The following is a 13,966-nucleotide window of genomic DNA, read 5'->3' as shown; positions in this document are numbered from 1 at the left end:
GATCGTGTTTGAACGGTACAGGGCTCTTGGCTCCAATCCATTCTACTGCGATTGCAATCTTCGCTGGCTGGCCGAGTGGGTCAAACGAGACTATGTTGAGCCGGGCATCGCTCGCTGCGCCGAGCCGACGTTGTTGAGAGACAAGCTCCTTCTAACTTCCCCCGCTGATCACTTCCAGTGCAAAGGTAAACAACGTTAAATTGAACCATTTTCTTATCCACCTCAAATTGAGATGTTTCGGCTTTCTCTTGATTGTTATTCCTTAGGCAAAATTTCCAATGAAGTGCTGGCCAAGTGCGACACGTGCTATACCTTCCCCTGCAAAAACGGCGCCACTTGCCGGCCGACGGGCGAGAGGGATTATGAATGCCTGTGCGCTCCTGGGTATCACGGAAAACTTTGCGAGTCTGCCATAGACGCCTGTTATGGAAACCCTTGTCGCAATTCTGCCATTTGCAAAGTTTTAGAAGAAGGTCGTTTCAGGTATTGCCACTCGATTTGTCATGCGTTAAATTCGCCTTTTAAACTTGCGCGTTTTATTACTCAGTTGTCACTGCTCTGCTGGTTACGAGGGAGATCGTTGCGAAACAAACATCAACGACTGCCTGGATCACAAGTGCGTCAACAATGCCACCTGCGTCGATCAAGTCGAATCCTACCGTTGTGATTGCCAGAGTGGATACACAGGTAATGATTTGAATTATCTATTGTAGTATTGGTTAGTTTCGTCCTGCAATACAGCTCTATTTTTCTTTTAGGAACGTACTGCGAAAAGAAGATCCAGTTCTGCACCAAAGAGTTCAATCCTTGCAAAAATGGTGCCATTTGCTTGGACCGCGGTGATCACTACACTTGCCAATGCGCCCTTGGTTTCAGCGGTGAAAATTGTACAATTAATAACGACGACTGTGTCAACCACATGTGCCAGGTATTACTAGTTTCTATATAGGGATCTCTAGTGAATCGAATTTCGAATTGTTCCAACTTTTTTATAGAACGGTGGCACGTGTATTGACGGTATTAACGAATACACTTGCAAATGTCCGCCTGAATTTTCTGGCAAGTTTTGCGAGGCCTCCCCCATGGTGAGTCTGTTATACCCACAGACTTCACCTTGTCAACAGCACGATTGCCAAAATGGCATTTGCTTTCAACCTCAAGGATTGACGGATTACATTTGCAAGTGCGCCTCGGGTTACACCGGTAAGTCCATTTTGAAATCAGTTGAAAAATGTTGGTTCTATCGCGTTTTTATATGACGATGTCCATCCAGGAAAGCGTTGCGAATTTTTGACTAGCGTTAGCTTCGCCCAAAATGGTTCTTACATTGAGATGCCATCGCTGAAGACCAAACCAGAAGCCAACATTACCATGATCTTCTCGACCGAAGAAGAAAACGGCATTCTTGTCTACAATGGAGAATCGCAGCACATCGCCGTCGAACTCTTCCGAGGCCGCGTTCGCGTCAGCTACGATGTCGGAAACTACCCAGTTTCCAACATGTTCAGGTTTGTTATTCACTTTATAGCCGCATGACCAGGCTTTTAAATGTTTACTTTATCTTTCGATGTTGTTTTAGCTACGAGACAGTGTCCGATGGTCGATACCACACCGTGGAGTTGCTGTCGCAGAAGAAGAACTTTACCTTGCGAGTTGATCAAGGGAACGCTCGTTCCATGATCAATGAGGGAGAGCACGAGTACCTGCGCTTGAGCACACCACTATTTATTGGAGGCCTGCCCAATGAAGCGGCTGAGAAAGCCGCACGACAGTGGCAACTCAGAAACACCACTAGCTTCCGCGGTTGCATAAAAGGTCTTTATTGCAATTCGTTTTTCGTTTTTATAGACTCTTTCGTTTTATTTCTTTTGGTTTCACATCGTAACCTGTCGCGTTTGTCTTCCCAACAGAACTCTGGATCAACGGCAAGTTAACAGACTACGCTCAGGCTGCTACCAAACAGAACCGAATCATCCCTGGCTGTGCCAATTCCGAATCAGAGGACACGGTCGCCGAAATGGTCAAGCCCAAAGCCAGCAACCTGAAAAAGGATAATGGACAGCGTGAAGTCAAAGACAGTGCCGCCCAGCCGCAGAGCTATGTAAGAAAAATGAAAAGATGCAAACACGAACATCGAAAACAAGTGTTTCAATTGTCTTGTGCAAATTTTACAATGTGCAGATGAACACGCTCAAGACGTCAGTGCTGACTTCATATGACCCGTGCAAGGATCACCGCTGCCGTAAGGGTCAGTGCGTTTCAAAGAAAGACGGCAAGAATTACAGCTGCAAATGTCAAGCTGGTTGGGGAGGCAAATACTGCGACACTGGTAAGTGTTAATTCACGGTTGCTTTCGCATATTCGTTGCTTAACCTGCTATCGTTATAGCGCCGACATGCCGGAAGGAACAATACCGTGACTACTACATGGAACACGGCTGCCGATCGACAAAGCCAGTCCGGAATTCCGTCTGCAGCGGCAACTGCGGTTCCGATTGCTGCCGACCTCGACGCTCCAAGAAACGCCGCCTGAAGCTCATCTGTAATGACGGAACGCGCTACACCAAGGAGATTGAAATCGTCCGCAAATGCGGCTGCTCTAGGAAGTGTCTGTAAGCGCTGCGAAAAGGCCACGTAATCAAGTGCAGTAGCTGAACGAGGGTAAGACGTTGACAACATAAACAAAAAAAACAAACAAAAAAAAGGAAAACAATCGACAAAATTACGGTATATAACAAAAAAAACCTTTGCTAGCGATTTGATTCTATTTCTCTTCCTCCTATCCCCTTGTAGCGTATATTTTTAACAGCAATTTTTTATTCTATTACGTTTTGCTTCCTTTTATTATCATTTTCCTCTTTTCAAGCTATAAGATGTCTGATAGCAAGTCCCTTCCATGTTGCTTTTTTTTTCGTTTGGATCCCTTCGGAGTATAAATAATTGGACATCAGTGTATATTTAGCGATTGGAAAATCACGGAAGTGAACAAGCAACACATGAAAAACAAAGTACAGCCGGAAAAGACTAAGAACAAAAAAAAAAAAGAAATGTTGACTGAAAGGATTTTCGAATCGATCCAAGTCATGACGCATAATGATTTCGGGTGTGGGTAGTTTTGAATATATGCATAGGACAGGGCAACCCGAGAAATGTCTGTGCTTACGTTAGCCATTACGTTGCCACTTTACACTCACTCACACAGTGACATTTTCCTCCCATCCTCCTCTTTTTCTATCCCTGAAAAACCTGTTTCCTCGTTGGTCAACGCCCCGTTTCGGTATTGATTTCACTGAAATAAGTACATATATGCTTCTTTTTTTTCCCCCTCTCCATTTTTTAAAATTGTTTTCAGGAACCCCCTCGTTTTGCGGGTTTCCTTTTTGTCAATCGAAAAGTTTGAATTTAAATATTATTACACGGTAGCGTTGAGCAGCGGTGCCAAGAAAAAAAGAAATGCTGTAATCGCCCGTTCATTTTTCTTTCGCTTTCTCCATTCCCTTTTCCCCAAATTCTTGTTTACAATACTTGTGTTACCTTTAAATGCCGAACTTTGAAACTTGTTCTGTCCGGTTTCCACATCCGATCGGATTGCTGCCACTAATACTCATACCTATTTCTTTTCCTCTTCTCATGTCATTCGTTATCTGTAGCCAACAATATTCATTCACAGAAACATCCTGTCTCTTAATACATCTTATTACCGAACACGCAGCAGATGTTAAAGAAGCGAGCGTTCCATAGTCGAGGTTATCGCAATTAGGCAATCTACTGTGCACGAAGCGAATGTAATTGTTATGGAACTAGTTTGTTCCCCTACTACACTGTAATCATGTTGAGCGCAGTCCTTCTACCCGTTGATCCTTTGATTTGCTATCCTCCCATGAATTAGAAATGACCCCGTGTTATCCACGATCCGGACTCAGTTGAATCCTTAGAAAGAGTTGGGGGTTTAGTGTGATATCGTACATTCTCTCACGAATCAACGCTGGAAAAAGAAAACAAACAAAGATGCGATGCAGCAACTCAGGCAAAATACCAGCCAGTATGGCGACGCAGTTTTTTAAATTTCCTTTTTTAAACCGTAACTTTAAAATGATGCGGTTTTTGCGCATGGAGAGAAGGAGGCCAAAACATTTTAAAAACCGCCGCCCTTAGAATCCGTAAGTTGTTGTTAGTTTACATTTGTAATGGCCCACTCATGTTACAATGGCAGTTTAAGTCATTCCAAATAGGACCTTTTTATAGATCAGTTGTACACGACCGGATGCCAGTCCAATGCAAAGAGAAAATTTAAACATGGTACCATAGGATTATGCAATTGGGCAGACGCAGCCCTTGTTTGATTTCGGACCTCTGCCGCACTAATTGGCTTACCTTATTACGGATTCCTCGTCTTCCGCATGCGCAGTAAGTCTGTAGAGAGCCTAGACCGTTGGCTCGTCCGACGGCATTGTTCAAAGGTCTTGATAAGTAATTTTTGTTTGAATATGCAGGAAGTTATTGGCACTACGAAATTGGTGAGCGTCACATTCGCTTGTTTCGAATTAAAGCTGTCTGTTACCTGAACTGTTCCAGCCAGCTTTCTAGTGAATGTTCGGGTGGAGGCGTTTCCGCAGTTCTCCATGAAGTCCATCTCGCCATTGATTGTTGTAACGCTGCTTCTGACCACGAGGATTCTACAATCTCTCGGTGATCAAAACCAGCATGTGAGCGAGTGTGCTAAAGAATCCAGCTTAGTTTACGAAGAGAAAGGTGACTTTGATACTGTTCATCCACGCATGTAGATTGTAATCAAAATGCGTCACCTTTCCCTTGACTTTTATTGTTTCAGGCGATGTTACGGTCACCGTCCTGCTGGACTTGACACAGGGTCCGCAATGCAATCAGAAAAATGCTGCATCCATGCAAAGCATGAACGGGATTCTGCAAACGTTTCAAACACTCAACTCGATTCAGTATTTAAAAGATCTACGAATTGGTAAGGCATTCAAATCGCTGCATGCTTCCGGGGAATTTATGATTGACAATTATCATTGTGCTATAGGTATTCGAATATTTGACACATGTGGCCAGGAGAGCATAGCGCTGCAAGCCGTCTTGGAAACTGCTCTTGAGGCAAATTTAACGCATGGCTATTCATGCAGAGTGGGCGTTTACTTAGGTGCTGATATTGTTTACCAATAAGCTTTTATTTTATTTCATTTGTTTTTGTTCTTGTTCTTCAGGTTTCCTTTTCCCCGTTCGTTCTTATCCCTCTGCGGTACAACTACTGTCTGTGCTAAATTTACCTGCCACTGACATCTCATATTGGCAAACAACTTCTCCTCTGGATGCTGTTTCGGATCTTCTCGTTCGACTGCGATGGTCATCGATCGCAGTAATTAGCCAATCTAAGCAAGCGTTGCTCAGCTTTTCGAAAAAAGCTGGTGAACGTAGTATCTGTATTGTGGCGCAAACAGTGCTTTCCCCGATTAATAGGCAAGCACTAAAGCAAGTTTAACCCAAGAAGAATTCCAAAAAAAGATGAGTAAATTCATTTTCCGCTATTGCTTTTAAAAAAAAAAGTAGGACGAAAGAAATGACAGTTCGAGCCGTTCGACGATCAAAACGATCCGGGTCAAAAGTATACCTTTTGATTGGTTCCAGTGAATTTTTATTAGCCGTTCTTCCACACTTTCAAGCAAACAACACGACGAGCTCCCACTACAAATACGTGCTCGTGGCAGCCGATAACTGGAATTCAAATTTTACGGAAGGTATTTAAGTCATTTGAATGATCAATAAGTATCATTTATGTATCCTGTTACTATTGTAGAAGTGGCGGCGATCGCCCAAGAAGCTTTTATCATTCGCCCACAAAGAGTGCTAACGGACGATAATGTCTCAGCACGAGTTCTGTATTCGCTGATCAAGCAGTTCAAGAACCATTTATCAAGCACCTGCAGCGACAAGATAAACGCTTGTGATTTTGAACCTCATCACTTGATAAAGAAGACCACGCTCGCAGAGGAGGATCTACGAATTCTTAAACTTTCTACTGACATTAGCATCTACAACGAACTATTTCCTGTCACCTATGTGTCAAAGAAGAGTGCCAAAGGTCCGCAAACTATCGTTGAGGTTGGCAATATCCACGAGGATAAGTTCATTCCTACACGAAACATGGACGTTGTACGAGAAGAGATAACAGAGTGCAAAGATTGTCTGTGCACAAACGTCGATTCTTCCTCAGGCTTTATCTTCCAACTTAGCACCGAGTTACACATCATCATGATTGGCTCAATTTCTATCTTAGGCATCTTATTAACTCTAACTGGCACGATGTTTATATTTCATATTCAGTGCTGCTCAAATCACGAAGATAGATCAGGCAACTTTATCTTTTTACTGTTAGTTGCTATCCTCGTGCTCTTTTTGGTCAGCCTCCTTTATCTTTTGGTACCTAGTAACGTCCTCTGCCTAGGCCGTGTTATCGCTTTGAGTGGAGCTTATACTTTTTTTCTGGCTTCCATATTTTCAACCGCGGCAACAAGCCTGGTGGGTACTCGACCGGATGACAAGTCTGCCCGCCTATGCATTCAGATGCTTCTTTTCGTTCTGGCAATCAGTGTCCAAGCCCCCGTTTTGACATATGAGACGCTCTTTCGCGATGACACTTTACAGATCAACAAAATTTTGACTGATTATGGCCCAAAAACGGAGTGCATTCTTGATGATTTACTGTCGCTGAAGCTATTTTTGTACCCTACCATACTACACGGGATTGTCAGCTTAGGAAGTCTAATCATCATTTATCATCACTGGTAAAACTCATTCAAATATCCAAAAACCGTTTGCATTTGTAAATAATAAAAAACTTCTGCATTGACAGGCACGTTTCAGCCATCAAAATCAACCTCAGCGTATCTTCATTGATCTGCTTATTGATCAACATAACGTGGAGTGTTTTATATTTTCAGATTGGAAATGAATGGCGAGATGTCATCATTCTTGCAGGAATCCAAGGTCTCCATTTTTTATTTTCACATTTTGTTAGTTCTACATTGTTATCTGATATTGATATTTGATCTATAGGAAATGCTTTCGTAATCCTTTTCGGAGTTGTCCTTCCAAAAATCGTTATGGGTTTACAAAACCTTCATCATTCTTTTCCTCCAAAAGCGTGGCAAGTTGCGGGTAATACCAGCGATCCGGATGATCAGGCAAATTCGTCGCTCACACCACCTCCTACCCGACCAAATCAACAGCACATCTATGCTATTCCTAGTGAATATGACCGACGATCATCCGGTTCAGATTACGACAATCGTAATACCGGCATGTAGAAAAATCGAGGAGGGATTAAGTTGATTAAAATAATTAATTTATAATTTGCGATCGCGGAGGGTTCCCGTTGTAAAGTGCAAACCGCAATTTCCTACAAGAAATAAAAGGTATGACCATTGCATTTTTAAAGAGCTAATAAAGTAAGACATGCAGATTTGAATTCCAATCGTACCGAATTCAAGAAACTAAGAAGCGGCCTCTGTACGTCCACGCTTGGATAGTTTCTAATGTACTAAAGTGACATTATTACCATATCGTAGTGTACGACGGTAATTCTGAAATCAAATTGGATCTCAAAAAAATAGGAAGACATTAAACTACAATCACGAAAACCAAGTTGTTTAGCTGTGAGATTACAGTTTTGAAAAAAAACGCATTAAAAAAGGAACAAAATTTTTGCGCCGACAGCACTTTTGTTCGATTTATTTCCAAAACGATTGAGTTAGATGAGAAAACAAATCAAATTTAAAGTCACGGTTCAATACTGATTGTACAGGGTAAACTTCATTCAATTCCGAGAGATGTCAATTTTTTCAGATTTTGACAAAAGTGGGAAGTAGAGAACAGTATAAAGAAACTTTATTCGTCCGTTTTTTACGTTTATTTTAGAAACTTTAATGCTCACGCCAAAACAACCTTGATTTTTGTGATTTTCAATCAATTTGCAATCGAAATCATGTATTTAAAGTCATATCTAGGATTTAGCCAAAAATGAAAAAGTGAGAAGGCTATAGCCTTCCAAAATTGAACGCTGAGCTCGATTACGTAAGTGTTTTTCTCCTTAAACCAGTCGTTATTATGTTTTAATAGGAAAATCTATAGAAATTTTAAGCCCGACTTTTTAAGCCCGAGAAAAATAGGCCCGACTTTTTTGTTTTTTACGTTTATTTAAAAAACCATAAAGCTAATGCAAAAATGAACTTGATTTTCATGATTTCCATTCAATTTTGAATCGAAACCATGTATTTTAAGTGAAATTTAAATTTTGGCCAAAAATGTAAAAGTGGGAAGGTTTATGGCCTTATGGCTTATAGCCTTATGGCAATCCGTTTTACACAAAAAAAAAAAATAAAATTTCGCCAAAAAAAAAAAAATCACACTTTTTTCTTTTTTCCGACACGTAGCCATCTACCGCTCAGACTCGTTATTACTGGCGTAGGCAATTTCAGTCCATTGGATTCCATTCGCAGTTAGTTCAGTAACGTGGATGGAGAATAACGCGTGGCTGGAGGAACAATTGAAAAATGGATAAGATAATACGACAAAAGGATGGTAAGTATAAACATTATTATATTGGTTTTCAATTATTCATTATTTTTTATTAGATCAAATTATGAAGCTGCAGGCCCAATTATTGGAACAACACAAAATATTAGATAACAGCAAAGCTAAGGATGGTAAGGCCTAATACGTAATGATTCTATTTATTTGCTTTTATTCATTTGTGTTTTGTAGCTCAAATTTTGAGTCTACAAGCTCAGCCAGGGGAAAAGAACAAATTGGAACGGACCAGTTTCCATACAGTGAAGGAGGTTTTTCCAAACTCATCCCTAACTGAACATGAGGATGAATTGGCATTAGGCGAACACAGTCAGGTACCTAAACTTTTCAAATAAGAATTCAAAATAAGTATAGAATTTTAACAAACAATTATTTATTGTTTAGTTATTCAGTCTACCACCTGACAGTGTGTTAAAGTTTAATTCTGTTAGTGCTGCACTAAAAGAATTATTAGTAATAAGTCCATGCAGCGAAGGAAGTGAACAATTGTGGGACCGTATTTGGGCTGAAAATGGGTGTGGTAGAAACCCAGAAATAGCATGAGTTCAACATAAAACATGAATTAGGTACTTTTCGGTTTTTTGTCAATCGAAAAAGTATTTTTAATGCTATTATTTTGCATTCACAGAATTTTAATGGGGGTTCAAGTCAAGTCTGGAAGTGTTACAGAATGGAAGAGTGAGCCTACAGTTGAAAAACACTGAAAGTGCATTACCATTAAGGTATGAGGTAAAGTAATAGAGTATGCAAATTGTCTAATGAGAAGTACCATCTTGTGTGAATGAATCCTGTGTAACAGCAATCCTTTATAGTTCTGTCACAGCTAGAAGCCTCAAATAATTCTGCTTCTCTGGCTAAAGAACAACTTGTCCTTTACGTTCAGAGTGTTGGTGAAGCTGGGTACTTAAATGGCCCTAAAGATGTTTCATTTCGTTGGCATTGCAGCGATGAACATCATACATGGACTTTTTAGGTATGAAAGGATTTTTCTTCAAATAATTTTGAATTTATGACAAAGCATTTCTCCTCCTTTTTGCCAACCAGGTCTAATCTACCAAAAAAAATTTTATCCTATAGGAAAGGATTTTCATGTACTGGGAACACAACTATCAACAATGCAACATTCTAGGGGTGCTATTTTATCATTCAAGAGCCTTATACAATGATTTTCATCTGCAATTTGTATGGCCTTTCCCAAGCTTCTGCCAGAAGTTGAATCTATAAGTCATGTAAGTCACATGAGCAACAATTGAGATGCTTAATGGTGTTGTTTTTCTTTTCTCAATATAGGTTAATAGTAACATTGGATCTGAAAAGATTCTTGGTTGGGGCAAGACACTGAATAAATTGTATTGATTGGATGGATGACATGACATTTCTATACTTAATTCGGATTCCCCAGACGGTATTTGATATTTAAAAAATTGAAGTGCATATCTGGGCTCCCTTCTTTTCTGAAGCCCCGTTTCCCCTTGACTCATAATAAGCCCGTAGGGGGTCATGCCCCTACTGTACGGTATATATAAAAACAACATATACCGAGGTTTGGAGGGCTCTGGCCGGAAAGGGGACGTGGGGTGCCGCTTAGTCCGATGATGTGTTCACGGAGGGCGATGTGGCTACCCACAAATCCGAACTAAAGGTTAATCGCTCCTGTAAAAATGTTCCAAATCTTCAGCTCTTCTTCCGGCTTCTCTTAGCCAATCACCGGGTAATCTCCCCGGTGGGTCAACAAGGCAGTGTCTCCCCCTGCCTGGGTTGACGGCAACTTTTGAAAGGGCTATTGTGCCTTTTTAAAGTTGCAAAAAAATTGTAATGTGCAGAGAATTGTCAATAAATTTTTTTTTCTAAAATGTTTTTTGCAAAATTTGTTTCTTTCATTGTCTGTGTTCGCTTTGTTCACACATTATCATTATCAACTTTTTTTTTCATTTAGCTTGCTCATTTCATCTTTGTTTTTGCCACCATTGTATCGTTTATCTGTAAGTATTCAATTATTATTTATTACACTTTTTGAATTCTTGAACTTGAGAAAGAACGTGTAATACCTGGATATTTTCTGAAGTAATTTTGTATTTGTATATTGGTTTACTGGTATGAGAATCGATCCCCAGACATTCAGCGTGCAACGCCGATGCTCTAACATTGAGCCATGAGATATATCTAAAATTTTTATTATCGCACATCATATGTTATCTTCTAGGATGTTAACGCAGTCTTTCACAAATATATGTTTATCTTTCTATTGCTATCATAAGGTCCATAGCCCTGTGGTAGAGCATTCAGCTGCGATAACTGTTACCCTGGGTTCAAACCTTAGTAGATGTATAAAGATCTATATCTAAATGTGGAAAAGAATATTGCAGTATTGCATTTCAGTTTTATTCAAAGTGTAAATGCAAGTCCGCAAGTGGCTAGAAAAAAACCAACTTGACATCATGTGATTCATGGCTCATTGGTAGAGCATCGGCGCGGTATGCCGAACGTCCAGGGTTCGATCCCCGGATAAAAATGAATGCTTACAGATAAACGATAAACCAATGGAAACAATGCTTACCAACAAAGGTGGCATAAAAACCAAAGGTGCATTGAGCAAGCTAAATGAAAAAAAAAGTTGATAATGATAATGTGTGAACAAAGCGAACACAGACAATGAAAGAAACAAATTTTGCAAAAAACATTTTAGAAAAAAAAATTTATTGACAATTCTCTGCACATTACAATTTTTTTGCAACTTTAAAAAGGCACAATAGCCCTTTCAAAAGTTGCCGTCAACCCAGGCAGGGGGAGACACTGCCTTGTTGACCCACCGGGGAGATTACCCGGTGATTGGCTAAGAGAAGCCGGAAGAAGAGCTGAAGATTTGGAACATTTTTACAGGAGCGATTAACCTTTAGTTCGGATTTGTGGGTAGCCACATCGCCCTCCGTGAACACATCATCGGACTAAGCGGCACCCCACGTCCCCTTTCCGGCCAGAGCCCTCCAAACCTCGGTATATGTTGTTTTTATATATACCGTACAGTAGGGGCATGACCCCCTACGGGCTTATTATGAGTCAAGGGGAAACGGGGCTTCAGAAAAGAAGGGAGCCCAGATATGCACTTCAATTTTTTAAATATCAAATACCGTCTGGGGAATCCGAATTAAGTATAGAAATGTCATGTCATCCATCCAATCAATACAATTTATTCAGTGTCTTGCCCCAACCAAGAATCTTTTCAGATCCAATGTTACTATTAACCTATATTGAGAAAAGAAAAACAACACCATTAAGCATCTCAATTGTTGCTCATGTGACTTACATGACTTATAGATTCAACTTCTGGCAGAAGCTTGGGAAAGGCCATACAAATTGCAGATGAAAATCATTGTATAAGGCTCTTGAATGATAAAATAGCACCCCTAGAATGTTGCATTGTTGATAGTTGTGTTCCCAGTACATGAAAATCCTTTCCTATAGGATAAAATTTTTTTGGTAGATTAGACCTGGTTGGCAAAAAGGAGGAGAAATGCTTTGTCATAAATTCAAAATTATTTGAAGAAAAATCCTTTCATACCTAAAAAGTCCATGTATGATGTTCATCGCTGCAATGCCAACGAAATGAAACATCTTTAGGGCCATTTAAGTACCCAGCTTCACCAACACTCTGAACGTAAAGGACAAGTTGTTCTTTAGCCAGAGAAGCAGAATTATTTGAGGCTTCTAGCTGTGACAGAACTATAAAGGATTGCTGTTACACAGGATTCATTCACACAAGATGGTACTTCTCATTAGACAATTTGCATACTCTATTACTTTACCTCATACCTTAATGGTAATGCACTTTCAGTGTTTTTCAACTGTAGGCTCACTCTTCCATTCTGTAACACTTCCAGACTTGACTTGAACCCCCATTAAAATTCTGTGAATGCAAAATAATAGCATTAAAAATACTTTTTCGATTGACAAAAAACCGAAAAGTACCTAATTCATGTTTTATGTTGAACTCATGCTATTTCTGGGTTTCCGTACCACACCCATTTTCAGCCCAAATACGGTCCCACAATTGTTCACTTCCTTCGCTGCATGGACTTATTACTAATAATTCTTTTAGTGCAGCACTAACAGAATTAAACTTTAACACACTGTCAGGTGGTAGACTGAATAACTAAACAATAAATAATTGTTTGTTAAAATTCTATACTTATTTTGAATTCTTATTTGAAAAGTTTAGGTACCTGACTGTGTTCGCCTAATGCCAATTCATCCTCATGTTCAGTTAGGGATGAGTTTGGAAAAACCTCCTTCACTGTATGGAAACTGGTCCGTTCCAATTTGTTCTTTTCCCCTAGCTGAGCTTGTAGACTCAAAATTTGAGCTACAAAACACAAATGAATAAAAGCAAATAAATAGAATCATTACGTATTAGGCCTTACCATCCTTAGCTTTGCTGTTATCTAATATTTTGTGTTGTTCCAATAATTGGGCCTGCAGCTTCATAATTTGATCTAATAAAAAATAATGAATAATTGAAAACCAATATAATAATGTTTATACTTACCATCCTTTTGTCGTATTATCTTATCCATTTTTCAATTGTTCCTCCAGCCACGCGTTATTCTCCATCCACGTTACTGAACTAACTGCGAATGGAATCCAATGGACTGAAATTGCCTACGCCAGTAATAACGAGTCTGAGCGGTAGATGGCTACGTGTCGGAAAAAAGAAAAAAGTGTGATTTTTTTTTTTTTGGCGAAATTTTATTTTTTTTTTTTGTGTAAAACGGATTGCCATAAGGCTATAAGCCATAAGGCCATAAACCTTCCCACTTTTACATTTTTGGCCAAAATTTAAATTTCACTTAAAATACATGGTTTCGATTCAAAATTGAATGGAAATCATGAAAATCAAGTTCATTTTTGCATTAGCTTTATGGTTTTTTAAATAAACGTAAAAAACAAAAAAGTCGGGCCTATTTTTCTCGGGCTTAAAAAGTCGGGCTTAAAATTTCTATAGATTTTCCTATTAAAACATAATAACGACTGGTTTAAGGAGAAAAACACTTACGTAATCGAGCTCAGCGTTCAATTTTGGAAGGCTATAGCCTTCTCACTTTTTCATTTTTGGCTAAATCCTAGATATGACTTTAAATACATGATTTCGATTGCAAATTGATTGAAAATCACAAAAATCAAGGTTGTTTTGGCGTGAGCATTAAAGTTTCTAAAATAAACGTAAAAAACGGACGAATAAAGTTGTGGCGATAACCGTTAAGTTTAAGAAAAGTCGGGTTTATTTTGTTGCAAGAACAAATTTGTTGCAATAATAGCACTTGCACACAGAAGGCATCTAACAGTTCATGTCGATCTCTGGTAAG

At 39.5% G+C, this 13,966-nt stretch overlaps 2 protein-coding genes and 1 long non-coding RNA gene across 4 annotated transcripts in view; 2 read left to right on the top strand and 1 right to left on the bottom strand.

Moving 5' to 3' along the window:
- The window catches only part of LOC130685405 (protein slit-like), a 62,658-nt gene extending 59,205 nt beyond the window's left edge, over positions 1–3,453 (top strand). For both annotated transcript variants that reach the window (XM_057508698.2, XM_059494733.1), the window contains 10 exons: positions 22–185; positions 267–483; positions 548–687; positions 759–928; positions 996–1,203; positions 1,274–1,508; positions 1,580–1,815; positions 1,911–2,101; positions 2,182–2,329; positions 2,389–3,453. In XM_057508698.2, the coding sequence (XP_057364681.1) occupies positions 22–185; positions 267–483; positions 548–687; positions 759–928; positions 996–1,203; positions 1,274–1,508; positions 1,580–1,815; positions 1,911–2,101; positions 2,182–2,329; positions 2,389–2,615 (1,936 nt within the window). In that variant the 3' untranslated portion in view covers positions 2,616–3,453. The remainder of the gene's footprint in view (positions 1–21; positions 186–266; positions 484–547; positions 688–758; positions 929–995; positions 1,204–1,273; positions 1,509–1,579; positions 1,816–1,910; positions 2,102–2,181; positions 2,330–2,388) is intronic.
- A 1,023-nt stretch (positions 3,454–4,476) lies between these two features.
- Positions 4,477–7,481, top strand: LOC130685439 (uncharacterized). Its single transcript, XM_057508737.2, has 8 exons — positions 4,477–4,751; positions 4,831–4,977; positions 5,044–5,160; positions 5,225–5,477; positions 5,565–5,755; positions 5,815–6,802; positions 6,871–7,004; positions 7,074–7,481. Exons 1-8 carry the CDS (start codon positions 4,622–4,624, stop codon positions 7,322–7,324), a joined length of 2,211 nt encoding a protein of 736 aa, XP_057364720.1. The 5' UTR covers positions 4,477–4,621; the 3' UTR covers positions 7,325–7,481.
- A 5,373-nt stretch (positions 7,482–12,854) lies between these two features.
- LOC130685500 (uncharacterized) lies at positions 12,855–13,271 on the bottom strand. The gene is made up of 3 exons (XR_009420733.1): positions 13,150–13,271; positions 13,025–13,096; positions 12,855–12,966 (listed from the first exon to the last, which is right to left on the bottom strand). It is a non-coding gene; the product is annotated as an uncharacterized LOC130685500 (long non-coding RNA).
- Between the last annotated feature and the right edge of the window lie 695 nt (positions 13,272–13,966).

The sequence above is a fragment of the Daphnia carinata genome, chromosome 3 (genome assembly GCF_022539665.2).
Source record: "Daphnia carinata strain CSIRO-1 chromosome 3, CSIRO_AGI_Dcar_HiC_V3, whole genome shotgun sequence".
In the NCBI taxonomy this organism is placed as follows: domain Eukaryota; kingdom Metazoa; phylum Arthropoda; class Branchiopoda; order Diplostraca; family Daphniidae; genus Daphnia; species Daphnia carinata.
This window is presented reverse-complemented; position numbering and strand designations above follow the sequence as displayed.